The 27,217-nt window shown below is 43.0% G+C and overlaps 4 protein-coding genes across 8 annotated transcripts; 2 read left to right on the top strand and 2 right to left on the bottom strand.

Moving 5' to 3' along the window:
• The first annotated feature begins 2,681 nt into the window (after positions 1 to 2,681).
• cnga2b (cyclic nucleotide gated channel subunit alpha 2b) lies at positions 2,682 to 6,635 on the top strand. The gene is given in 7 exon segments (XM_086131554.1): positions 2,682 to 2,788; positions 3,303 to 3,413; positions 3,895 to 4,071; positions 4,304 to 4,411; positions 4,501 to 4,607; positions 4,792 to 6,157; positions 6,159 to 6,635. Coding segments are annotated over 7 exon segments (2,052 nt in total). The 3' UTR covers positions 6,235 to 6,635.
• Positions 6,636 to 9,595: 2,960 nt separating this feature from the next.
• rraga (Ras-related GTP binding A) lies at positions 9,596 to 14,200 on the bottom strand. Of its 5 annotated transcripts, none has more exons than XM_086131552.1 (11): positions 13,743 to 14,200; positions 13,522 to 13,627; positions 13,267 to 13,426; positions 12,655 to 12,754; positions 12,496 to 12,562; positions 12,195 to 12,417; positions 11,682 to 11,777; positions 11,473 to 11,595; positions 11,293 to 11,384; positions 10,810 to 10,925; positions 9,596 to 10,121 (listed from the first exon to the last, which is right to left on the bottom strand). In XM_086131552.1, the coding sequence occupies exons 3-11, from the start codon at positions 13,291 to 13,293 to the stop codon at positions 10,018 to 10,020; spliced, it is 948 nt and encodes a 315-aa protein (XP_085987678.1). In that variant the 5' UTR covers positions 13,294 to 13,426; positions 13,522 to 13,627; positions 13,743 to 14,200; the 3' UTR covers positions 9,596 to 10,017. The 5 variants fall into 5 exon arrangements, with proteins under 5 accessions (XP_085987678.1, XP_085987677.1, XP_085987674.1 ...); XM_086131551.1 differs by having other exon boundaries at positions 13,267 to 13,379; XM_086131548.1 differs by lacking the exon at positions 13,522 to 13,627 and having other exon boundaries at positions 13,267 to 13,379; positions 13,667 to 14,200.
• A 428-nt stretch (positions 14,201 to 14,628) lies between these two features.
• On the bottom strand, positions 14,629 to 18,018 carry chmp1b (charged multivesicular body protein 1B). The gene is made up of 8 exons (XM_086131553.1): positions 17,850 to 18,018; positions 17,104 to 17,201; positions 16,886 to 17,032; positions 16,090 to 16,158; positions 15,680 to 15,787; positions 15,549 to 15,592; positions 15,367 to 15,439; positions 14,629 to 15,169 (listed from the first exon to the last, which is right to left on the bottom strand). Exons 1-8 carry the CDS (start codon positions 17,863 to 17,865, stop codon positions 15,125 to 15,127), a joined length of 600 nt encoding a protein of 199 aa, XP_085987679.1. The 5' UTR covers positions 17,866 to 18,018; the 3' UTR covers positions 14,629 to 15,124.
• Positions 18,019 to 18,756: 738 nt separating this feature from the next.
• Positions 18,757 to 26,820, top strand: LOC147193684 (terminal nucleotidyltransferase 5C-like). Its single transcript, XM_086131546.1, has 2 exons — positions 18,757 to 19,145; positions 21,261 to 26,820. Exon 2 carries the CDS (start codon positions 21,267 to 21,269, stop codon positions 23,376 to 23,378), a length of 2,112 nt encoding a protein of 703 aa, XP_085987672.1. The 5' UTR covers positions 18,757 to 19,145; positions 21,261 to 21,266; the 3' UTR covers positions 23,379 to 26,820.
• Positions 26,821 to 27,217: the final 397 nt, after the last annotated feature.

The raw sequence follows: 27,217 nt of genomic DNA, 5'->3' as shown, positions 1-27,217 counted from the left end.
TGCAATAATTCTGTTGCCCTGTTTACACTCACTTGAGCAATAATTGAACAAATACTTGACTGATTTTAAAACTAGTGAGCCATCATTTTTTGTGTATAAGTGATGTGATGATTAAACATTTATTCGGTTTCACTGTCTTAACGGCCCTCCGAGGGAAGACTTAACTCCAAAGTGGCCCACGACAAAAATGAGTTTGACACCCCTGCCATAGAGGGATAGCAGACATTGCTCACAAAGAGTACCTGAATAACACTGATTTTAAAAAAAATAAAAAATTGGGGGGGGGGTGCACAAAATGAGTTCTTCTCGCATTTGATTTCAGATCACTGTTCATGAGGTTTTTTAAAAATATGCACACGGGGGGGGGGGGGGGGGGTCACTGGTTATTTTCGATTGTTCAAACGTGTTGATGTTGAAGGCCCGAAATAATATGTTCCATACCGTACATTGGATCAGTGAAAAAACAAAACATGCATTTTGTTATATAGCCGGTTAGGAAGGGCATGGGCCTATGAAGGCCCCCCAGTAGCACTGATGGGAAAAAAATTACATTGAAGTTCCCATGTCAATTCTACAGAAACACCCGAGTGTCCCGTTGTTAGCAGAAGCAACAAGTTCCTTTTTGTTCCTGTTTATTGCACCGTTCCCCGGAGTGGCAGTGACATTTATGATCATTGCCTCATTACAGCTTCCGTTTCTTTTTATTGCTGCCTACTTCCTTTTTGATCGTCCTGTTTATTGTTGTAGCCCTTTGTGGGTTGATACATATTTTTCCGCATTTTTTTTACCACACTATTTCCATTGCCACAGGACAAAATAAATGATTTAAAGGTGTTTTTAGTGTAATGTTTAATTGTAGGTGACACTATGCTTTATTAGTCAAAAAGTTTTTTGTTTTCAATACACAAAGGAAGAGTGGTGACAGATTGACGTGTATACGGCAGACATGAAGTCCTCTGTGCTTTACTCCCTGCAGGCCTGTACAATTTTTTTTCTTGGGGGGGGGGAAATCATTTCACGCATTCAATTTTGTTTCAGCTGAATGATAAGAAAACTAGACGTCGTCTCCTGTGGTTTCCATCTTTTGTGTTTCAAGCTTCATTGAAAAGAAAAACTGCCTTCCCTTTATGCATTGCCTTGCATTTTTTTAATCAGTCTCCTTTCTGATAAGTTTGTGCTTTTTTCAGTTGGCCTTGAAATGTCTGCAGGCATTTCTCACTTTCTCCAGCACATCAAGAAAGATGGTCAGCCTCACTGTTTCTCCCTTCCAGTATATTTATTTCTCAAAGATGTTGTCTTTGGAGTGAATCGTTGCTATTTGATCAACGTGAAATGCACGTTCCTGTCCACAAACTCGACGTTCTGTGAAACGTTCTGAGTTTCAACCTGCTCTGTCTCTCTCCACCTTGTGCAATTTTTCCCCGCCCTTCATCGGCTGCCGCACCTCTTCCGCCAACCTTCCTGCCTCTGTGTCAAGTGGACGCACTCCTAAACAGGAGGAGGAGGTCAGGTTATGTTACGTGATTGCATTCATCGGATTTAATTTCGCTGCTGCATCCCTTACTACAATCAGACATGGAGTGACTCATTGTGTCTGTGTGAGGACACCGTGGGGATGTTAGTGGACTAATATAAAGTCATCAAAGGTAGGTAGAACCCGGTACGATTCTCTATTTTCTCATTTTTCTTTGAAATTTGCATGTATACGTTTTATAATGATATTTTGGCATTTTATTGTGCAGATTTTGAAGGAAATATTTTTTTTGATGTGGATCGAATAGAGATGAAATGCAGAAAAATATATATATTTTTCTGTTGATTTGCACTGAACTGTGACTTGTATTCAACTATTCTTTGGCATCCATCGATTAGAAACCAAAATGTAATTCATCCTGAATGAATGCACCGTAGTTGGGGAAGCTTTCATCATGCCGCATTTAATTGTCCATTTGGGAATTTTTTGTTTGCTAGTTAATCACCTGGTCTAATTGATGAGTGAAAGACTTTTTTCCCCTCTTAGCTTGGAGCAAAATGTAGTTTTTCCTACATTTAGAAGGTCATGCTGTTATTTCATCTGTACAAGTCATTAAACAGAGCTGTGATGCGGCGTAGGTGACAGACACGCACAGTCCGCTGGTTACCAAAGTGACACGGGCCCCATGGGAGAGCAGCTGATTTGCTCTCAGAGCTTCAAGACGCCTCCGTGTGTTTTCATTAATGATCCTCCAATTAGTCACACGGTGGTAACAGTCAACTAAATAGCTCTCGGAGCTTCTGAGCCTGCACAGGGCCACCGTCTTGTCCGGTCGCTCATCCTCACAAGGTCTGTGAGCGGCTGCTTTCCATTTTAAGTCGGGACCCCTTCCAGTTGCCTCAGTCACCCTGTGCGCGACCGCGGCGGGGAACACACTGTCCCCTGACTGGAGCACCATAAACTAGCAATACGGGTCCATGCATGTCATCACGTGAGCAGTCTTCTATTGAGTGTGTGTGTGTTGTAACATCATGAGAGGTACACAAGGGCTTACTGTCAAAGTTGCTACTGAGTTTTGAGGTAACAAAGGTTCAAGGTGGCTGTCATTTCGCTGTGTGGCATCGGCTTCTGCAAAGAATCCAGCGTCCCTCTACTATAGATCTCAGTGTGATGCCAAAGTGCGTATTTGTACCTACCTCAAGCAGGGATGAAGATGACGGGCCACACGCCTGAGAGAGATCGGTCGCCCCACACCCTGTCAGTCAAGCCCAGTTTGGAGGAGGAGATTGAGAGGGCCGAGAGTATTCTAAGCAGGTGAGAAGATTTAAAAAGTGTATTAAGGTCTTATCATGAGCCACCATACAATTGAAGAAGAAATGTTTTCTTAGAAATAATACTGCTTATCCTCATCAGTGCCACAGGGAGTACACTCTGAACAGTGCCAATAAGTGCACGAACTTAAGGTGAACACATGTTGCTGAACGTCATCAACAACAAGTAGCTCTATGTGGCGGCGTTAACACTTTAAGCAACGGACATTTGTATACAAATGTTGCAGCAACATATGTAGACAAACAGGCCTATTTTCTTTATCCTCTGAAAAAAAAACTATTAGCCTACTGCAGTGTAATGAATCACTCCCAGTTGTTGTGAAACTCTTTGTGTCAATAAACTAATCAACGGGACTGGGATTTCTTCTCTTCAGCATCTTGAACTGTAGTGTGACTTTTGGCTTTACCTTGTCAAGTGTCGCCACAGGGAGGAGCGCATGATTTGTTTGGCAGAGTGTAATGTTTCGTATTTGTAAGTTTTCTGACCTACGTTCCAGGGTTCCATCCATCTGCGACGACACGTCCTCGGAGCTCCAAAGGGTCGCTGCTCTCGACCCTCACGGCGGCAACTCCAGAAACTCTTTTCAAAGGCACGGAGCAGTCTCGAGGTAAAAACACACAACAGACAACATAGGTCAGCCAAATCCGGCATTTCCGTTCTTGAAGGTGGACTAAATTGAACTCAACTCGGCACTTTGACAGCAACCACGACTATAACCAATATACACAAAATATGAAAGACAACAAGTAAAATAATAATAATACAATCATAAATAACGAAATCAAGACCTACCTTTACCCTGGCCTCTAGCGTTCAGGAGGTGCCAAGTTTCATTCCCTCCGGTTGCGCATGTTGTGTGAAGCTGTTCCTAGATGAGCGAGAGGAGCAAGGTTGAGGTTTCCAAAACCAATATGAGGGCACCGGGATCACATCGTTACCACAGGCACCCCTAAAATGATACATTTTTGAATATCAATATCCAAGACCTGCTGATTAGAAAAGAACTTCACCAAAAGAACTGCCTTACTTGTGTAATGCTCCGAGTCCCGCGACAAATGCTACGAATGTCCACTCCTGCCGCATGTCAGATTGGTCAGCCTGGTGGTGAGACTGCGAGAATGGGCTCACAGGAGCTTGATCCAGGAGCAGGAGAGACCGGACTCCTTCCTGGAACGCTTCAGAGGGCCGGAGCTGCGAAACGCCCCCAGCCGCACAAGCAACATGCAAACGGATGCCAATGGCAATCATGCCAAAGGGGTCCTGAGGTATGTCACAAAACGTAGCAATGCACTTGGTGGGAACACCGCGGTTGCTTTTGTTTACATGTGCCCTTTGATTTCCTGGCAAGGGTGTACCCGGCCTCTTGCGCAAGTTCGGTTGGAAGGATACGTGGATAATTTGAATGTGAAACCAAAGACATAAGAAGCAGGAATTGACTATGATTCTTTTGTCTGCGTTGCTTTCGACTGTTTCCAATCACATGGAATTTGCCTGAAGGAAAAAATGGGACGTTTTTGTGGTGTCTCCATCCGACGACGCCTACTACCGCTGGTTATTCGTCATCGCTGCAGCAGTGCTCTACAACTGGTTCCTTGTCGTGGCCAGGTAATAACAGACAAAACAGATTGAGGGATGAAAATACAGAATGGTTATATTGCAATGATTTTTTTTATTTTTTATATTTGAATCCACAGGGCATGTTTTGATAGATTGCAGGTGGCCAATTACATCTGCTGGCTGGTGCTGGACTACCTCTCCGACATGGTGTACATCATGGACACCTGTGTACGGCTTCGCACAGGTGACACGTTTTTTAAATGTCATATCAGTGCTGAAGCTCAAGTACTGCCTCAGCTCCAAACGTGAGCGCTTGTTTGTTTGTCCAAATGTGCCCGGATCCGAGACGTAACCCACCTCTCGCCCAAAGTCAACCGGGACAACATTGCGCAATACATCGGTACACATTTTTGCTGTTTGCTTGGCAGGCTTCCTGGAGCAAGGCCTATTGGTGAAGGACCACGCCAAGCTCAGGGACGGCTACGTGCGCACGTTACAATTCAAGCTGGACGTGGTGTCCATCCTGCCCACCGACCTGGCCTACTTCTCCACCGGCATCCACACGCCTCAGCTGAGGTTCAACCGCCTGCTGCGCTTTCCGCGGATGTTCGAGTTCTTCGACCGCACCGAGACACGCACCGACTACCCCAACATCTTCCGCATTTGCAACTTGGTGCTCTACATTCTGGTCATCATTCACTGGAATGCCTGCATCTATTATGCCATATCCAAGTCTTTAGGGTTGGGCTCAGACACTTGGGTGTTCCCAAACATCTCCAAAACTGAGTATTCCTCTCTAACTCAGAGTTACGTTTACTGTCTGTACTGGTCCACGCTCACCCTCACCACGATCGGAGAGATGCCGGCACCGGTGCGAGATGAAGAGTACCTTTTTGTGGTGTTTGATTTCCTCGTCGGAGTCCTGATCTTCGCCACGATTGTAGGAAACGTCGGTTCGATGATAGCCAACATGAACGCCACCCGTGCCGAGTTCCAGGCTCGGATTGACGCCATCAAGCATTACATGCACTTCCGCAAAGTCAGCAGGGAACTGGAGACTCGCGTCATCAAGTGGTTCGACTACCTCTGGACCAACAAGAAAGCTGTGGACGAGCAAGAGGTGCTCAAGAATCTCCCCAACAAACTGCGAGCCGAGATCGCTATCAACGTCCATCTGGAGACCTTGAAGAAAGTACGTATCTTTCAAGACTGCGAGGCGGGACTGCTGGTGGAGCTCGTGCTCAAATTACGCCCCCAGGTCTTCAGCCCGGGAGACTACATCTGCAGGAAAGGTGACATCGGGAAGGAGATGTACATCATCAAAGAGGGCAAGCTGGCTGTGGTGGGAGACGACGGGGTGACGCAATACGCTCTCCTCATTGCCGGCAGCTGCTTTGGAGAAATCAGCATTTTGAATATAAAAGGGAGCAAAATGGGCAACCGTCGGACCGCCAACATTCGCAGCCTGGGATACTCGGATCTGTTCTGCCTCTCAAAGGACGACTTGATGGAAGCCGTGACGGAGTATCCGGACGCTAGGACGGTTCTGGAGGAGAGGGGCCGCGAGATCTTGATCAAAGAGGGTATGCTGGAGCACGACGCTGAGAGCGGCGGCCTGCAGAGGGAAGATACGGAAGAGAAGGTGGAGAGGCTGGAGTCTTCCCTGGACAGCCTCCAGACTCGCTTTTCGCGACTGCTCAACGAGTACGTGCACACTCAGCAGAGGCTGAAGCAACGCATCACGCTGCTGGAGCGCCGGATGAATCAGACGGACTGCGGTGCAGAGGCGAGCCATGACAGTCAGTGATGCAAAACCTCGGCCCTCCCTCCACGCAGATGACGCTTCTCTTCGGAATACGGTGGCGCCTTGACTTACGAGTGCCCTAAACGACGGGTTTTCAGAGTTATGACCCGTTACTTGGTCAACGAGGCAATCGAGGTACTGTAATGCCCTCGCAAGTGGGCAAGGGGAGACAACGTTCGTTGCACTTTCAACTATTTTTTTGACAGGACAGCCAAACACGCACTCGAGTGAGTTTGCGGAAACAAACCAGCATTTTTCAATGTGCACAACTACAAATTGAGAGCACTCGCAAGGAGCTGCTCTAATTGCAACTCACAAGCAGACCGACTCAATCTTCTGATGTTTGTCATTAGGCCACGCCCCTCAAGGCACATACGAATACATCACTATAATATGTACAGAAATTATACTTTACCAAGATAGCTTTTTGTTTTTAAATAAATTGTTGTTTGACTGTGTTTTTATCCACAGCAGTGCTAGTCTTCTTGATTAAAAACGCAATTGTGGTGTTTTATTGAGATGGTGTAATGGATCGTCAGTCAAAACCCCAAATTAATATCCTTCGTCATGTGCACAATAAGTTGTGTACAATCTTTGTGTGTAAACACCTCTTGTTGTCAGCTGAGGGATTTTGATCAAGACAAGCGGTACTCCCGCCCCGAACGCCTCACCTCTTGCCGGCCCTCCAGGGAACAAAGTCCAAGGAGAGATGCTGGAAGGCCACTTGTTGAGTTCACAAACATAATTATCTTTCCAGGTCAGACCTACAACACAAACGCCATAAAGCTCTGGCTCAATCGAGTGATCATTTTTCTCTGACATTTCTTACTTTACAACTCGTGATGATGGGAAAGGTTAATTAACCCACCGTGGCATGTTACGGGTCAAATTGACCTATTTAATAAATAACCCCAAAAAAGAAACAGTGGAAGGTATGCTTTGGTATAAACAGAACACTGTTCATCACTTAAACAACAGCATACAACTACCTTGATGGTGGCAGCGTCATACTATTGTTCTGGGGGGGGGGTTCAGCAGTTGGACCTGTGGCCTTAAAGAAAAAGGTGCAGGCAATTATGAACAGTTGAAAATACCAGTCAATGTTTGCATAAAACCTTCAGGCGTCTGCTAGAAAAAGGAGGGTTAATAAAACAAAGGGCATGATGTTTGCGTTGCGCGTGGAGTTTTGTTGTTGTAGTCTATTCGAATTTCCCTCCCTGAACAAAACGGCTTGGGGAATTTCCATTGGGCTCAGCCTTGGCATTCCAGGATGCCAGTCAGCCTCACAAGTGGTGGCGATAAGCACGGCAGGAACAATGCAAAAGTCGGCAGCAGTCAAGAAGTAAAAGCGTGCATGGTCGCCGCACTCTGGAGGGGTTTGGTGGGACCGCAGATCAGGTGGATACAAAATGTCTCCACATCGCTGTTCAAATGCAAGGTTTTTGTGACATGCAAAGATGAGGAAGTAAAACCTAAAGTTATTCTTTTAAGTGGGATGTAACTGTGTTCAGAATCAACCAGTCACATTCCGACTCATTTGAAATGGGAGTGAGCACGCATCTGCCATCAATTAAAGTGCTTCTAATTACATTTCAGATGTTCTAGAAGGCCTCCCCCTCCCCCTGTCAAAAGACAACTGACTGCTATTTGCCAATTTGGAACTGTTCATAATTCATTATACCTTATTTCAATAGAATCGTACGGGTCAAAGGTCACATGGATAAAGTTTTGGATGATTTTTCCTGGTCTCATTACTTTATATCCCCAAAACCTGTTTTTTGAACAGGGGTGTGTAGACTTTTCATATCTCCTGGAACTCAAGTGACCCGTCAAAGAGCATAAACACTTTGGCAATAGATGACAGGTGGAGATACAGTCAGCGAAACACAATTCATTTTGATTCTTGGGCCTCAGTGGAATTAAATATACACTGCTAGTAAACGTTTGGAGGGTTTTTTTTTTTTTTTTTGCAAAACTAGAATAATTCCTTTTAATTTTCCTGTCTGAATTCTGATTGTAATTTCCCCATTGCGGGACAAATAAAGGATATCTTAAGCTTAATAATAAATAGAAAATATAATAACTGTGATTGACTTGCATTGAGCTGCACAGAAAGCGGGCACTTTACAAAAATAAATACCCATTGCTCATTTTTGATTGTCATCGTTTCCTTATTGCTTGGCGTAACAAGTACTCAATGTGGTAACATCATTCAGGGAGATGTTTGGAATATTTGACCCCCTTGTATTGTTAAATAGGAGGCCAGAATATTAGAAACACCTCGGAGTTTGACATCCAGTAGTTATACATTATTACAAACTACAACCACAATAACAGATGTATTATTAAACTAAGACCTGTCTGACAGCATTAAAAAAACCCTGAACATTATTATCTTTGTGAAAGCATTTTTTGATTGTTTTTTTTTTGTATCGGACCTGTCGAGGTGGAATCTATTAAGTGAGTGGAAAGTACCGTTTCAAGTACTAAACCTTATTTCAGATGCCAGTGGTGTGAAGATGAAATGATGGGGTTAGAGGGTGGGACATGAAAAAAATTAAGTCGTGTGTTGTCAAAATCAGATGAAATCTTTCCAATAAAAGTAGCTAAGCGTTTTACTAAGGGTTGGTGAGTTCAAGAGCAAGCTAACAAGCTTGGCTTGGGAGTATCCCACATTACGTCATAACTGATTACTGTAATTCATCTAATGAGGTCGCTTCTGTTGCCAAAACGGGAGTTGAAAATTTGTCAGGTGGTAGATTGCGCCCATTTTAATCTGCAAAAATGTACTGCACCCTTCCGTCTGTCACGATTTTAAAGTTGCTACGACGTAGAATCGGGGAAGGGACACCATGCAGCTGTTGTTGCGTCCCATTCGCTAAAAAGGTGCTTGTTACCGTACATGCTGCGGGGGCATCTGTGAACACTTTTTAACAGCTGCTCTTCTACACTAGTATCATGCCCCTCTTCTGACACACACGTTCAACCGTTAGTCGGCATATGGCACATACAGGACAACTGATGCAGGCCTCATGTGTCGTGTCTTTTATATTTAGCATGTTTCATGCATCCAGGATGCCAAACACATTAATGTCTCATCTGATTTGACCATTTTGTGTATGAGAAGGAACTGGAAATGTATTCTGGGGTTACTTGTGAAGGTTCCACCCAACTTCATTAGGATGAATTGGGGGGTTTTGTGGCAACCAAAAATGTGTGTGTGTGTGTGTGTTCAGCTTGTTTGCTGTACTTGTGGAGTGTGTTGTGGCCCTACTGACATTTCTTGGCAGTCAAGTTCGTATTTAAACAGTGCACTTTTTTTTCCCCCCATTTAACTACATGTGACGTCACACATCTGGATTTTCAGTGGCGGATGACGTTTTGCGCTCAAGTAGTCTCCAGCTACAATCAAACACACACACTTGGTATTTCTGAATAAAACTATATTGCTTGTATTTTCAAAGAACAGCACACATACACTGGAGCAGTAGCTGTTGCATTTCATTCTGGGAAATGGGGTGAGAAGATCCCCCTGAGTGAGAACTGGGGGTCTTCAGTATACAACAGTGAGGTTCATAATATCCCCCTTCAGAGTAAACACATTGTTTCATTCTTTAATCGGACGCAGGAGGACAAATAATTGACAAGAGCAAAAAAAAAAAACAACGGCGCTGCTCGATATACTTAAGATGACCTGGGAGACAAAATCCTCCTATTAAGTATGATTGAACGCGAGGATCTAGTGAGGCAAGGATGCGGGTCTCCTTGCATTTTGAAAAAGGAGCGGCGCAGATATCTGGGAGCTGATTGGCTGAGTGAGAGGGTCCGGCGGGACAAACACACATGGCAACTAGCGCATTCGCATGTGCAGGCTGTGCTTGGGTCCGTCCACTCGTTCCAACTTCTCAAAGTGTTTCCTAGCATTGCGGATATTGATGAGGGTGGCTGCAGAGGCTGTTCGGAAACAGATGCAATATAAAAGTCAATGGATTTGACCTAACACAAGAAGGGAGATGCAGTGGAACCTCCAAGATCAAACACGATACGTGTTCTCATAAAAAATTCAACCAACAAAAACAAGCCCCTTGTTTTTGTTGGTTGAAACTTTTGACTTACTCAACAAGCGGTGTTTTTGCAATTTGCTAACTGTGATAGGTTGTTGTAGCAACGGCGTCGGAACGGAGGCGTCGTCGGACACGTGTCGTGTTTGATGCCATCGCTCCACACTTCATCTTAGCTTGCGATTGGTTTTGGACGACATTCCTTCCTCCCGCATGTTGCACGGGAGATATCGCCACGAAAAGCGATGGGAAGGAACTTCTTTTGTCCACAAAGCTTCATCTTCGGAAGATGACGCCAAATTATGGCTACACATTCGATCACTGTTACTATTGCTTTCTGTTTACCGTTTCTTCTTTCATTTATTGGCGGATTCTGTTTACATCAACGTGCAAAGTAAAGTGAGCAGGAAAAGCTGCAGCTGCACACATTTGCACTGCTTTTAATGGAGAAAATACGCTCACGGCTGGTGATATAATGAGTCTCAATTCTATAATCACCCAGCCCGACTTATATTGCCCTTTGGAAAGGTAATCGACACAGTACTGTGGAGGCTCCGCTGTATGATTCAATCAGTACTCACGAATTGATGGGTCTGACATGATGACCATGACGTATGTGTTGGAAGTGAAGACGTCAATGAAGGCCGCAAAGTTGGAGTTCCTCACTTCCATGCTCTGGAAAGAGGCTGCCAGTTTACTGAAATCGAACAAAAGAATGTCAGTGGTGACCTAAACCTTTATGTTTCTTTGGCTTTTTCTGATTGGGGGCTGGGGTTGGGGGGGGGGGACATGACATGACATGACATGACATCAGATGATCCCGCATTATTGGAAGCATGATTTCGATTAGTTTTTCTCAAACTGGTTCATCGAAATGCATTTTGATCCTCTTTTGTTTCTTCTTCATATGAATAAATATAATATGAATAAATGAGCGCACCACTTCCACCTACCACAGGGGATGTGCAATTACACGTTTTTTCTAGTAGGGCATGGGGGGGGCACAGGTTCCAGAGGGTCACTTGGGCACACAATTTGAGAAGGACGCTATTCTGTGAACTTACCTACAGCTGAGTTTGAACTGTTTGATGATATTACTGATCTTCTCAAAACGGTGAGCATCCCGCTGCTCTTTGCACTGGTAGTGGGAGATCACCTGCATTAAAAACGTTAGAAGATATGTTTGGTTATGGATGCAAACATTGTGCACCGATGAGACTTTGTGTTACATGAGATGCTCTGACCAGAAAAGTGGCTCTCTCAAAGAGAAGGACTTCATCTGCCTCTATAATCTGTGCAAAGTTCCTTAAATTGGTCTCAAGTTGCTGGACGTTTGGGATAAGCTGGTACACAATGCTGGACCACGCCTGCAGGAATACATATTTAAACCATTTTGTCTCGCATTGGGCAGAATACCAGAAAAAAAATGTCGTGACTGGTCACACGGGCAAACCTTGTACAGAGTTTCATCCCAGATGGACGTCCTGAAGCATGTGCAAGCTAAAGGTCGGGAAAGTCTCTTCAAGTCCTCCTCGCGCTCCTTAAAGATCTGTCAAGGCCACACAAACAAAGTTATTTTTGTTCATGAAAAAACAAAATATCTACTATTAAAAGTTGAAGGCTTAATACGCTATCTTCAATTTGCGTGAAAATCTTAGTCTTTCTCAATCTACTGAACATATAGACAAAAATTAAAACAAATACAAACTAGATTAAAATTAATCATTTTTGAAAAAATTTAAATCGAATCAAAACAAACAAAAACCACTCTACAAATGCATTGCCACTACTTCAATTTGAGAAGTAAACATCAAAAGGAAATTTAAAAAACGAAATTTAGTGAAAAATCCCAAGCTATTATAACCCGGAAACATACAGATTGTTATGCATTTCTGACTGCTCCTCTTGTCAATGATCACATTTATCTGAGTGCTTCCACAAATCTGCCACGATTGATCCACCTTACCAAGTCTCTCTGGTCCTCCTGCACCAGATCCATTTTGTGCACGAGGCAGAAGACTTTAGCGTCAGGAGAGTTCTGTAGGATGGCTTCCAGACACGACTGGTAGTAATGCATGTCTTTCTCCAACTCACGGCTCTCTACGTCGAAAACATAAATAAGCACTTCCACATTCCGAAAGATGTTGTCCCTCTGGCTGGTGAAGTAGTTCTCCATGAAAGTGTCTTGTCTGGGGGAAGAAAGGAGGTGCGTGTGTTGCGCAGCCCATCAATCAAAAGCTGGCAAATCAACAACAAATCTACTTTACCCTCCACAATCCCAAAGGTTTAGAACGAGGTTGCCAAGAAATCGCACGTGCGAGTGTTCCACATCAACTGTAGTTCACAAAAGAAGTCAAAAAGGATTTGATTAAAGAAATAGGAAAAACAAAAACAGAAGACGCATGGACTCTCTTGGACGTTCTTACTTGTTGCTCCAAGGCGACGCGTGTCTCGAGCTATGTAGTTGGCAAAGATGATTGATCTCATACTGGTCTTTCCTGACCCGCTTTTCCCCATCAATAACACCTAAAAAAGACGGGTTTGACAGATCACTGACATGCAACCAGCGAATTATAATGTAACGTGAGCAGATAACGTGAGCAGATAACTGTCCAGACAGCATTGTGTCCACTAGTGACTTTCATGACACTAATTAAGGAACCAACATTTTTTGACACAGCTTTCAGTACCATTTTTTTCTTGCCTCCACCAAGTGCTTCCTTGCGCATAGTTCGGTTGGTTTTCTCACATAGATATATGGAATCCATGTGTGTGGTTCTTGACCTGATCAATATATGACCGACACCTTCATTGTCATGACGCAAGCATTTTCAAAAGAAATGTGCCCTCTGTTTTTCACCTATTACAGAGGTGAAGACAGCAAACGCAAAGTACCTTCTGTTCTGAATATCAAGACAATTCACTTGACCCATCTGTCCGCTCCAATCACATCAATTATATGAACCAACCGTCGAACTAACCCGCATTTGACAGTGTCACTCAAAACTCAAATGCGGTTGTGTTTGGACGTCACCGACCTTTTTCTTCATGGCTGAACTGGACATCCCCTTCAGAAGACACGGTGGAAGTTTGCAACGAGCTGCAGATCAGGTGACTTCTTGTGCGCAGCTCTCCTCTTCCTCCCACTCAGCTGAGGCACACAAATTTGCACTTAGGTGTTCACTTCCACTGGAGCCACTTAAGCAAACGTGTCACGTGGTGAGAAAATTTTAAAAAAATACAGCAAGACTACACACACTAACAAGGCGAAATTAGAAGTTCTAGATAATTACCTAACTTCATGCAAGTCCACTTTCCGACGAGTAGCAATATCTAAGCTAAAGCTAACTCAGCTAGCGAGACGTACGGTAGATTCATGCCATGCAGCTTCAGCGCTAGCTAATAAAAAAAAAATCAACCACTATTAGAGTATCTTACCCAAACTGCACAGAAAGTTTACTCGTGTTCAACCGAGAGTAGACATAAGTTATTGGCGTAAAAGAATGTACATTACTTGATGATATCAGGTACAGACAAGTTGAGATCAGCTGCTTCCTGTTTACGCCGCAGTCACATGACGTGACGTATCTCCCAGTTGTAGCTGACGAATAATTAAAAAAAAAAAACATACGTAGTTTCCGGGTGCGTCACAATTGTTTGAGTTTCCTTAAAGGGGAATTTTGTAGATAATTAACTATGAACTTTATCCTGTATCTGTACTATTTTTGGGTTGTTTATTCTATAACGCACATAATAGTAGTAATAAGAATACAATTTTTTTTAAAAAGGGGTCATACATCAATTCTTCACACTGCCTGTCGTCATTCGGATCACTGGTAAACTCGAACCTTTAAAGCAGTTGTTTGCAAAGTATGCGGCCAAATTAATGTTTTTTGTCAGCCACAATAAATAAAAAAAAGTCAAAACAAAAACATTAAGCAACCCGCATAAAAATGTGATCGTACAAAAGTTGAAAACAGACCACTATTTTATTGGGGGGGAAAAAACCTAACGTATGATGAATGTTACTTTTTTTAAATTACATTTGAAAAAAATCGTGTATCTTTAACGTGTCACGTTTTTTAATTAAAAAATGTTAATACAGATTTTTTTCCTGAAATGTTTAACTGATTAGCATAATTTGAGCATATTGAATTGGTTTTTAACATATTTCAGAACCACGAGGCTATGGGACTGAGAACTGACACAACAAAAACCTGTGATGCACGGTGACCAAGTGCCACAGTTGTCTATCAATTCTCACCAAAAATTAGCTTGGAAATGCTTCAGCTAACCTTCAACCCTAATGAGAATAAGTGCTATTAAAAAAACGGTATAGGAAATAGTTTCACATCGGCATGGAGTTGAATAAGTTATTGTGAAGACCAACTAGATACAAGTATTATTATAAAAGTTTATTTTGTGTAATCTTCAAACTGTAACCTGGAACCAAACGATCAGTAGATTACCACACAAGGCCTTGTCATCAGGAAAGGATACGTAATGTCTCTCACACAGTAGGACAAGAATAACCGGTCATACAGTTTGAAGAATAAAAGACTTTCCCGGACCAATGCTTCTTAACTGCAATTCTATGGTATTGGCTTTTATATATGGTAAAAAGAAATATCACGCCATTTACTTGTTTGCAAATTCTTCCGTGTTTGTGTTTTACAACAACATTACATATGAACATCTCCGACAACCAGCATTCCTGTTGGAATCCAACATTTCAAGTGCCTGTCAATTGTTATAAACACAAAATCCACAAGGGTTATGCTCCACAGAGAAATTCACTAATGTAAAGAGGAGAAACGGATATGATGTGAAAGTAATATTCATATACCGGTAATGTATATGGACAGGTCTCTGTGTTCGCTCCGCTGCACTTAGCCTTTACATTTGATCTCGGAGTCTGGCCAGCCTTTGGGACAGCTCATCCTTTAAATGACAACAAGCAAAGACAATAATTGATTTGGACAGGTTAGCACAACAATAGGATAACACCCCCTCGCCTCTTCCCAAGGACATATTTCTTGTAGTATTAGTCATTTTCAGAATTTCCCGAATATTTCTTCCTGCTACTGAGTGCTTAAGTGCAAGTGCTTGATGGGAAATTATTCAAAAAGCCACTTCACCTGTTCTGCTGAGGCCACGCTGGCGCCCACCGATCCCGTCTGTCCCTGAGGGAGCTCCAGGTTCAAGTCCAACCTAATCAAAGTGCATCAAACTCAAATAAGCAGCCTTCAATCCTCCTCAAATGAAAACTAACTTGCGCACTAATTTTACGCAAGTTCAATTCTTTCCTAAAATGCATTACCCTGCTTCATCTGCCATCTCGTGTAACAATGAATCCACTTGGGACTGAAACACACATCATGGACTGCGTGAGTGCATACGCCGCAAATAAAGTGCACCCTGTAGAATGAAATCTGTAATTGTGTCGAGTACCTGTGGAGTGGTCAGTGTTGTGGAGCTACTCATTGTATCTTCCATCTGCGCCGTCTGAACATCCAGCGTCTCAAACTGGCGCTCAAATTTATCCATGAGACCTGAGATCTGCAAGGCAAAAAGCGATGGAATGATCTGTCCACAACATAATCGAGCACAGCCCAAGAGCCTTTCATAATCAATTTTAGATTAAGTAATGTGCACCCACAAAAGCTACATTTTTCTCACAAAGCTATATATGTCCGTCTCATGAAGTGATATAACTATGATACTAGAAACAGCCTTTAGGATGCCACAGTTTAGTTCACCTCCACTGCAAACTAAAACCACAATAATCGAAAATCAAACGGCACCCAAAATCTTGTTTATACGGCCATTTTATTCTTCTGCATATTTATGCAAAAGGCTACCTTCTCCAGATTCATCGACTTCAGAGTAACATCCATGCCTTTCACCACTCCAGCCATAGATTTTGTGACCTGAGAAGAAGTACATGGTTACTAAATTGCAACACATACAGACCACATTTTCTATTCATAAAAGTACAATACAGAGAGTACATCTCAATCACACACACACAAAGCAAAAATCACTCATTGCATCTACAAGCTAATGCTGACTCCACACAACAAATGGGTTCAGTTTTGACACCTAATGTGCAATTTTTATGCGTTGTTATCATAAGAACAGGTTTGAAAATGTCATTTGTAAATGAAATGAAATAACACTTTACTGTAATAAGGGGAGCTGAAATGAAGATTATGACGAGTGCCCAAAACTATCTGCTAGTATTACAATATAATTAATTTGATCCCAAACTCTGAGTTTAATGACTAACTCAATTAACGGCATAAAACTTAATAAATACAGTTGGTGTGAAGTGCTAGTGCACACCTGTATGCCCACATCAGGTTGTGCTACCAAATGATGAGCCTCACATGAAGGTGGTTTGTGTCCCCTGAAACATACTTTTCCTAAATTTGACCTATAAAAGCTTCCACAATACGGATTATACCATTTGCTTTAATAAACTCAAATTCATCCTAGGTGTATGGTGTTGATGCTTTATGATCCTTTCCGTCTTAAGTGCATTGTCGCCATCTTGTGGCACCTATTCATAATTACAAACTCCTTTTAGGGAGAGGAAATTATTCTCAGGTTTTCACTATTTGGCAGGGCTCACTGTATAGTGTACATTCAAAGTACCTGGTTCATTGTGACAGCGGTTTGGACCCTTGCAGCCACTGCATCCACCCGAGCACTCATCCTCAAGTAGGTCACAGACTGGTTCTTCTGTCTGATGGCGTTCTCTGCATGGATCCTCGCCACATCCATGTTTCCCTTCTGGATGGCCTTAAGACGCACGCATAAACGGTATCAACTGTCTACAGCAGAGTCTCGTAACCAGTATTTAGGTCACATACTTTCTTGACTTTTGCCTTCTCCAATTTCTCTTCTTTGTCGCATTTCTTGGAGTTTCTTTGAAGTTCTTTGGCGGCAAACTTTAAATTGAAAAGATGCTCTAGGATATGAGGTTAATGGAAATACAAGAAACCGCGGCAGATACTTTTGAATGACAACTGCCGAGCGTGACTCAGAGCTGTCAACAAAACAGTACAGTAGAAACATTCAAGTCCTTACGTAACAGACAGAGCAAAACTGGAAACTGATCTTTCAGAAACCATTCAAACTAAACAATACAACAACTCACGAACTATTTCAGGCCTCAGTGGCTAGTGACAGATATAGGTAATTCAGATACTGTAATATTTTATCTTTTATGTCTACTATATATTAAGTTGGTTCAATAGAGTTGTTGAATGAGGCTGTCATATCTACACGATCATTCGACCACATTTCGATTACTGTAAAATATATAAATATAATCATAATAATAAAAACACGATTCTATTTGGTGGGGGTTTCAATAATAATCCGACCAATAGCAACATATCTTTTCTAAAGCCGAAGAACAGTTCAAACCGGCGTTTACGGTAGACTGCATAATTGAAGCTTTACTTTTTAATCCAGCAAGTGTATGACGGTTTAGCAATATTTCTAACATGTAAACAAAACCCGTATCGTCCAAAAATATCTTATGTTCGGCGCCTGGACCTTCGCAATGGCATTCCAACAGTTCTCTTACTCAAACTGTCTTTTAGAAGGATACTATCCATGCTTGGCATTCTGCGGTTGCTTTGACGGTCACAAAGTTGTTTCCCAAAGAAGCGCCTTCAAAAAAAAGCAAAATAAAGCCGATTTGTCAGTAAATCCGTCGGTCTTTTCTGGTTTCGGTCTCCTTTCGTCGTCACCTTCCGCACTTCCTGGTGTTTTATCAAAATATGACTGACGTCACCGTCATGTGGTGTTGCCTAGTTTGGCGTAACAAAGAGGCTGGACTCCGCCTTGCTGAGCTTTGTGCGTCAAAGTCGCTGCCATATTGGATGTGGAAAAGTGGAACACTAGTTGGAGGTGCCTCGTTCTACTTTTTATTTGTATTATTAGTTTTTGCTTCTTGGAGATGTAACAACTGTTTTACACGAGGTAAAATGCTGATAATAATGTAAGATGTGAATTTCAGGAAAGATTTTCTGCCTAAAGAAGAACAATTCTATTCACGAATGAACATGAAGTGGACATAGTGTACAGTATTTATTATTATATTTTTCGTTACCCTAGAGCCTTGAGTTTGACACCAGTGGTTTTGGGTCAGACATGACACATTCAACTTGGGCGCGCTCACGTATCGTAGCAACGGACCAACTCCGGAGGCCAACCCTCCCAATCAAAACTGTGAATGAAATATTTACACACACACAAAAAAAGATAACCGCAAAAATAACAACGCAACAGTTTCCCGTGAGTCGAGATGTTCCGCTCATGACGTTGGTTACGCAAAACTATCGTTGTAATTGGACCGGACTGTGAGGTGGGCGGGGCTAGCCCTTGAATGATGATAAAAGATTTACGTTGCGTGGATGGCGGTGGGGGAGAGTGGATGACTCACTCAGTCCCCTCCGATGCGATGTTTCACCCCGCAACAGCTCGGGCAGCAGTGCAGTGGCACGCCGGCGGAGTAGCGTCACTAATGGTCGCTGTGCTCCAAGCAGTCCAACTCGCCCCCCAACATCTTTAACATACTCTCAACTGACCCCCTAACATACAACACTTCTGCTCGGACACTTTGAGTGGGCTCCAAGTTGCAAGAACGAGCGTCGTGATTTGCCGTAAACGTTCGTGACGCCAGATTGCCATGGAAACGGTGCTGCTGTACTGAGGAGGGGATAACTGTGCATGGTGCCAGCGTTTTAACCTCTTTTGAAAGAGGTCTGATCAACCTTTTTGGATATATCCTCGAGACTTTTGTTGTTGTTTTGCGTTTTTGTGCCTGTGCGTTCAATTTTAATTCGTCAGGAGAAAACAACAACAACACAAAACAAACAAAAACAAACAAACAAGAAAAAAGGTAAGTTTCTTTTACTCACTCATGTTTCTCCATAATATCTTGTCAACCTATTTACTCAAAAATAGAGGACTTTCGAGTCATTTCTAATTTGACATTAGTGAAATAAATATAAAAAAGTCATACTTCAAAATAAAGTTGCGCATCATTTTCTGTATTCATACTGTATAGTTGCACTTTCCTTTAATCTATGATGGACTATTTTGTGTAATTGTACCAGTGAATGCAGCGTTTTCATTGAACAGCTGTATGACTCATAGTGTTCATGTACTTAAAAAAAAAAAAAGCCAAGTGGAAGTGGAGGACAGATGATTTAAACCCTTAAAACGACACCCCTTAAAGAATATTCATATAAGACACTGATGCTGACCATTTAAATGTGCTGTTTGGCCACAAAATCATCGAGACTATCCAAGTGCGTCACATGACTTGGGCCAGTGCAAAACACATCAATACATAACAATCTTCTAGAATCTAGTCATAATTTCACTTTATTAGTTTTAATTTTATTTAGATGTGTGAAGTAAATAAGTAAATAACATGCAGCTAACAGTGCTCATAAAATAGAAGGCAATTGTGTTTACATCAGCAGAAAAAATAATTGAATGGAGTTTTTTTTTACGTATACATTGGCCAATAATGACATGCTAAATGATGCAATGTTTTCTGCTACTTCATCAAGATTCTATTTTTAGTTTACAATAGTACTGACAGGGATCATCTTTGACCTTGTCATTAAAATGCATCAGTTAGTGTAATGTAAACACAACCCATCCCCCACCACCCATTCCATTTGTGCCACTTAACTCAAACGTGGCAACGCAAGTGTATAAAGGGACAGTAAAAATTGAAATTTCTCTTTAGTATTCAAGTAAAATAGATCATCATAATACAACCGCAACACAATAATGTAGGATTTCACATTATTCACCAAATTTCACAGCATTCCCCTCCTCAATCACCTCATATGTACTCTCACAAATGTGTCTTAGTAGCTTTTGATATGGTTTTGACGTTGATTGCTGAAATTGACATTGGCCTTGAAGCGTGAACGAGTGAATGAGTCATCCCACAAATAATGAAACCTCAATACAGTGCAATGCTGTCGCCTCAAAACAGCCCGAATAAAAGCACCTCATTATGCGCAGATGCCCTCGAGTGTATAAAACGCATCACATGGTTAGATTCATCACCGCCACTTCACAGGAGAAGAGCTTGTAGAGGGCCAGCGCAGACGACATTCACCATTTTACCTCAACGCTACATCTTGCCGGGAAAACGTCTTAATCATTTCAAGGAGCGAATGTATGACGGATGAAATTGTCTTGTTTACATATGTACCTGTATATACTGTAAAGTATACCTTGTAATGGCAGGTAAAGCAACTTTGGAACAGCAGGGTAACAATTTGGGGGGGGGGCAAAACGGTAACAAGTGGTTAGCTATACACTGCCTCCTGGCTAGTATCGAACTGCCCTTGAGCAAGGCGGTAAATAGTATTTAGTAAGTGCATACTACATTATTGGAAGATTTTTCACTGAATGAATGTCCTGTCCCTTTAAATTTGATAGGTAGATTGACAGATATGAGATAAAAAGTCTACACACCCCTGTTTAAATGCTAGGTTTTTGTGATATATAAAAATGGAACAAAGATAAGTCATTTTCAAAAGTTTTCCGCCACCTACAACATCCATCCACCCATTTTCGAATCCGTTTATCCTCACAAGGGTCTTGGACGTGCTGGAGCTCATCCCAACTGTCTTCGGGCAGAAGGCGGGGTACACCCTGAATTGGTTGCCAGCCAAAGACGAATGAGCATTTGCGCTCACAATCACACCTAGTAGAGGATTACAGCTTTCGACAACATCCTAGAAAGATGCGTTAGCTTCAATTTAGAATGCATATTTGTGCCCTGTGATTGACTGGCGACCAGTCCACGGTGACCCATCTCACGCTCACAGTCAGATGGGAGAGGCCCCAGCTCAGCCGTTGACCTTGGTGAGTGTCGTCAGCTGCATTCCTGGTCAATGTGTTTTGTCTTGTGCCAGCAAAAAAAAAAAAAAAAAACACTAGGTTCTGGCATTCAAAACTTGTAATAGGCCACCTCTGTTTACAGGCAAGCATGACGGAGCGTCCGACCGAGAAACGATTCCATCACTTGACCTTGGAGCAACTCCAGGCTTTGGATAAAGTCCTGACCGAGGTCATTCCCATCCACGGGCGAGGGAATTTTCCGACACTGCAGGTGAGTGCCAAAGACATCATTCGTGTGGTGAAGGATCGACTTGTAGAAAGAAACATCCAGGTGAAGGACATACGCCTCAACGGAGCCACAGCCAGCCACGTCCTGGTGAGGGACAATGGTCTGGACGTCAGGGACTTAGACATTATTTTCGGAGTAGATTTGCCCAGGCAGGAGGACTTCCAGGTGATCAAGGAGGTGGTGTTGAGCAGCTTGAGGGACCTCCTCCCATGTGGCGTGAACAGACGCAAGCTCACCTGCCTCACCATGAAAGAAGCTTACGTGCAAAAGATGGTCAAAGTGTTCAACGAGCATGACAGGTGGAGCCTCATCTCGCTGTCCAACAACAGAGCCAAGACGGTGGGACTGAGATTCGTCAGTGCCCTTCGCAGGCAGTTTGAATTTAGCGTTGACTCCTTCCAGATCATCCTGGACCGCATGCTGGAGTCCTACTGGGAGAACGACAGGAGACAAGGGAGGAAGTTGTCCTCAGATGCTCAGACGTTGGCCTCAAAAGACAGCGAGGGGGGAAACGAAAAGCCAGCGCAGTCGAGCGTCCCTCAGGTCGACTCAAAGATGGCTTCTGGTGGCGAGACAGCGCATGGTCGTGAAGCTGTTGAGGAGACACAGCTTCTTCATTCAGAGACAGAAAGGTATGAGGGACAGGAGGAGTTAGCGCCCGAGGATGTCGATTTCAAGCTTCACCCTCAACAGGAAGAGCCAAAAATAGGCGCACAGTCAGAAGAGGACATCGGTTTTGAGCTAAGGGATGACAAGGGAGCGCTTTCAAAGGGATCTGCTGTGGCTTCATCTCCTCCAGCGTGTGCATGTTTAAAGCTGCAGGTTCAAGATGAGGCCTCTCGTTCGCGTATCTCGATTACGGCACTGGTCGGGAAATCCTCCGTGCAGGATTGTGTCCAAGTGGACTCTGCCGTCCCCGGCCCGCAAGAGCCCCATCATGAGTTCTCCTCTCCTCCCCCGGCGAAGAAAACCTGCAGTATGTCTCCAGATGTTGTACCAGACTACTGCCCCTCGCCAAAACTACAAAGAAAAATGTCCCGCAAGATGATCTGTAGTCCCGAAAAATGGTCCTTGCTCACAGACGTGTCGGATATGACCACTCAGTTGTTTGCACCCATTGAGATACCCACTCCGTTGACGCCTCCTTTGCAAGACGGGGCTCATGGAACAACTTCCTCACAGAGAAGTTCAACAAGTGTTCTCGGTACAGCTAGCACACACCAGGCTGGACCTGAAACCAATCAGGTTGCTGAACCAACAGTGAAGCCCAAACATTCCAAGAAGCCTCCGGATTGTGACAATGGCGGCCACGCGCAAGAAGCGAATGTTGGATTGACTCAGGATGTCCGTGCAGAAACTCCCCCACTCAGCTGTGAATCGAGCTCATGGGAGTCCTCTGTGGTCGTGGAGGCGGAGTGCATGTATGGTGACTTCACCCAGGCCGTGGAGCACCTTCGGCAGCGCCTCATTGCCACCCACCACCCCGAGGAGATCCGAGGAGGGGGCCTGCTGAAATACAGCGACCTCTTGGTGAGGAACTTCCATCCGGCCAGCGAGACGGAGATCAAGTCTCTGGAGAGGTACATGTGCTCCCGTTTCTTCATCGACTTTCCCGATGTGAAGGAGCAGCAGCGCAAGATCGAAGCCCACCTGTATTGCCACTTTACGGGAAGCGAGGAGAGCAGCAAGTACGACTACCTGATGACTCTGCGACGCGTCATCGACGAGAGCACCGTGTGCTTGATGGGCCACGAGAGGAGGCAGACGCTCAACATGATCACCGTCCTGGCTCTGAGGGTGCTGGGGGAGCAGAACGCCATCCCCAACGCCGCCAACGTCACATGCTTCTACCAACCGGCCCCTTACATGAGCGAGCCCATTTACGGCAGCTACTTCATCGCGCAGGCCCCGCCCTCGCTCGTCTACCACCCCTACCCGGTCCACGTGCACATGCAAAGCGGCCTGGTGTAGCCACGGCGTTGTGCCGACTGGGAGGCGGGAAGGCAGATTTCAGCAAGTGCCAGCACAGGCACTGATGCAAGTTTTGAAAACATGAGGCCCCCCGCACCCACCCCGGGCACAGTGTCCTTTAATGCTTTGACGTCCCACCTTGGTCAGGACTCAGTGGAGTCCAAAGGCAAAGCATGTGAGCCTTTCGCTTGGTAGAATTTTGGAAAGGAGAGAATTTGCAAAGTGGATTATGAACACAGAGAGCACAGAGGAGAGCCGAGTATGGAAAATGATTATGATGATTCCCAAACGCCAATTCAGATGAAGTTGGGACATTGAGTAAAACCGAAACCGCAGAATACATGATTTGCAAATCCTTTTCAAACTCTATTCAAGTGAATACACGACCAAAGCAAGATATTTAATGTTCAAACTGATAAACTTTATGAAATATTGACTCATTTTGAATTGAATGCCCCCAACATGTTCCAAAAAAGCTCGGACACCCAACGCGTTGACCACTGTGTTATTTTCTTGTAACTACACCCAATCAGTGTTTGGGAATTGCATACACCAATTTTTGAAACTTTGCAGGTGGAATTCTCTACCATTCTTGCTTGATCAAACAACATCAGTTACTTGAGAGTCTGTTGCATTTTGTGCTTCATAATGTGCAGCACAATTTCAATGGGAGACAGGTCTGGACTGCTGGCAGGCAAGTCTAGGACTAAACAGTGATGCCCGTTTTTAATGCAGTGTCGCCCGACGGATCGAAAGTCGCAGACATTCACTGATGGTTGGCCATTTAAATGCAGAGATTTTTCCAGATTCTCAGACTCTTTTGATATTATTGACCATATTCCTAAATTCGTTTTACCCAATCAAATGTTTCCAAATAACTTGTGGAATATCCCAGACAGGTGTTTTTGAGCATTGCTCCTCCACCAGCTTTTTTGGAATGTGTTGCAGGCATTAAATTCAAAAGAGAACATGTGTCCCCAAAAATAACTCCAAAGCATAACATTCATCAGTTTGCACTTTGAAAAAATTATTATCTTGTCTTTGTAGCGCATTCGATTGAATATAGGTTGAAAAGTATTGCTAAGATCATTACCACCTCAAATAAAAATTGGCTCTATTACCATAATCACTAATGTTAAAATCCAGTAATGTAGTGTGTGAAAACAAACATTTCTAAATGATTCAATGCAAAAGTACGGTACCTAATAATAACACACCCCAAGTGTACTTCAATGTGCTATACAACAGCACAACAAAAATAACGATTTCACTGCGTTGGCCATATTGGATAGTGAGCGATTTCGAACACAGCCTGTAACCGTTCAGTGAAATGCTGTCATGTGGTTTTACTCCAAGCATGTGACGTGAATCAATGTGTAGAATTGTAACAATTATGGTGCGTAAATGGTTTTCGTGTGAATTTTCAGTTTCAGTGGGAACTCATGGAAACATTGAACGTTTGCAAAACTGCGTCTTTTGAATGTCGAAGGAGAACTGGTTTTATCCTTCTGAATCATCTTGATTGAAATACTTGGAAATGCAACATTTGAATCCCATAATAGTACATAACAAGGCTTCATTTGGACTTATTATTTATAATAATGAAATGTCCATATTAAATGTTATATTTCATTCAGTCATTGACCCTTGGCAAACATGGCTAGTCAGTTAAACGCATCCTAGGTAACACGTTGTTTCTCATATCGTATTTACATTTTGTTCTTTGGTGTAATAACTTCACATATATATACAGTATATATATATACATAGACACATAAATACACCTGTATACAAACGTCACTAACCGTTCATTAAACGTCAAAAGAAAGTTTGCCAGCTAAACCTTCGGTACAAAAATGTACAGACGACTTGTTACCCACTATTTGTGACCCTATTTATATTTCAGTGACATTTACAATAAACGTGAAATCTGTTCTCTACCTTGGATTGATTACAATTAAATATCTGAAGAGAATTTTAGATCTGACCCGATGACAAAAGAGTCGGAAAATTGTATGCCATGTTGAACTCTTCTGTATTCATAGCATGACACGAATGCTATATGACAACGGTTTTATTTGTATCGGGTCACGTTTAAATAACGCGATTAGGTTCCAAGGAGTGTGACAAGCTGAGCAGTGTTTGTTGTGGATTTAGCGGAAAATCACTTGTTGGGATTGTGCAAACATGTTTTCTGCATTGTTCAAGTGGGCTATGATGTCGTGTTTTTAGACGTGCAGTTATGTGTACACGCACTGGCCACAACATTGGGTACACCCGCAGAAGACAATAAGATTCAATTGAAGACGTCCCGCCTTTACGTTGACGATAATGTTTCATTTTGATTGACACCGTAAGAGAGGTATTCATTCAGCAAAATGCATTACAGTGACAGAATATAAAAATTGGGACAGGTTGCTGCTGGATAGATTCCAGTCCACTCCCACAAATTATTGAGTCAATTCATAGCGAGTTGGATGTCAACTAATCAAGCGTAACAAAGGTGTTCAAATATATATTTTTTATATTATTTGCAGTATATAATTGACCTGTGTATCATAGTACCGAATGTTATGGCTGGTGTGTTTATGAATATACAGTAAACATAAAAAAAATACATTATCCCTCTTTATCCGAGACTGAAGCACAATTTAAGTGCACATACAGTAGATATGAAAAGTCTACACACCCCTGTCAAAATGCCAGGCTTTTGTGGTATTTATGAACCCACGATATATCATTTCAAAACTTTTTTTTCCCCTCACCATTTTATAACCTGTACAACTCAACTGACACTATGTACATGTAAAAATAAATAACCGAGATAATGTGGTTGCGCAAGTGTGTCCATCCTCCAGTTGGTGATGTGAACTACATTCTGGTTTCATTTAAAGTGCAACAGATTTACCCCAAATAAAGTTCGTCTTTTCCTGTCATTTTTTTTTAAAGCAGAAGACTTAAGGTTTAGTGCTAACACTAACTGGTATTTGGAACCATTCATAATTCCCTCCACCTTTACTAAGACCCCGGTTCAAGCAGAAGAAAATCAGCCCCAGCATGATGCTGCCACCACCTTGCTTCACTTTAGGTGCGGTTTTCCGTGGTGCGATCGTTTGTGCCAAGCCTACATCAAAAAATGATTCATCTTGGTTTCATTGATTTGTATCACACAAATCTGACATTTGAACAGGGATGTGTATGTTTGTAATATCCACTGTAGATAGCTGTTGTGTTTTCCTGCTTGTGATTCTCAGATGCAATGTTGAATTCATAATGTGGGCAAATATGTGGTGTTCCAACTGACTTTATCTGTTGTGGTAATTGGGCTTTTTGCCACATGTGTAGCACTCCCCAAAAACTATGGACGTAATCTAGTCATGATACATCAGTGTTGAGATTGTTGTGCGATGAATGGTAATGAATAAAAGTAACATCAAACCGCTCTGGAGTTCTCTCCTGTTTTCCCCTGTTCAGATAAAATGTGAAATGATCATACGTCATCATCAAATAAAAACGGCAAATTCCTGATGCTTGCTCTGCCAGTACACCCAAGATTCCTTTGAACCAGTGACAAATGCAATCGTATAATTGGCCTTCCTAAAACACGACACGAGAAGGATGCAGTTGTGTGCAAAAAGACTTCAATGAGGGATGACAAGGTCACCTTTCACTTGACCTTTTTTTTGAAGTCACAATTTCCTTCAATGCATTGATCGAGTCTGCAGTTTGCAGGTGTGGCACGGCGCCGTGCGTCACAGCTCAGCCTTGTTTGCTCCTGCTCTGACTCAGCCCGCCTTTCAACGCATTAATGCGGTCTGCCGAAGCGGAACAGTCAGACA

The sequence above is a fragment of the Hippocampus guttulatus genome, chromosome 15 (assembly GCF_054856545.1).
Source record: "Hippocampus guttulatus isolate MCC_2025c chromosome 15, RoL_Hgut_1.0, whole genome shotgun sequence".
Taxonomy (NCBI): domain Eukaryota; kingdom Metazoa; phylum Chordata; class Actinopteri; order Syngnathiformes; family Syngnathidae; genus Hippocampus; species Hippocampus guttulatus.
The sequence above is the reverse complement of the archived record's forward strand: the minus strand, read 5'-3'. Positions and strand labels throughout refer to the sequence as shown.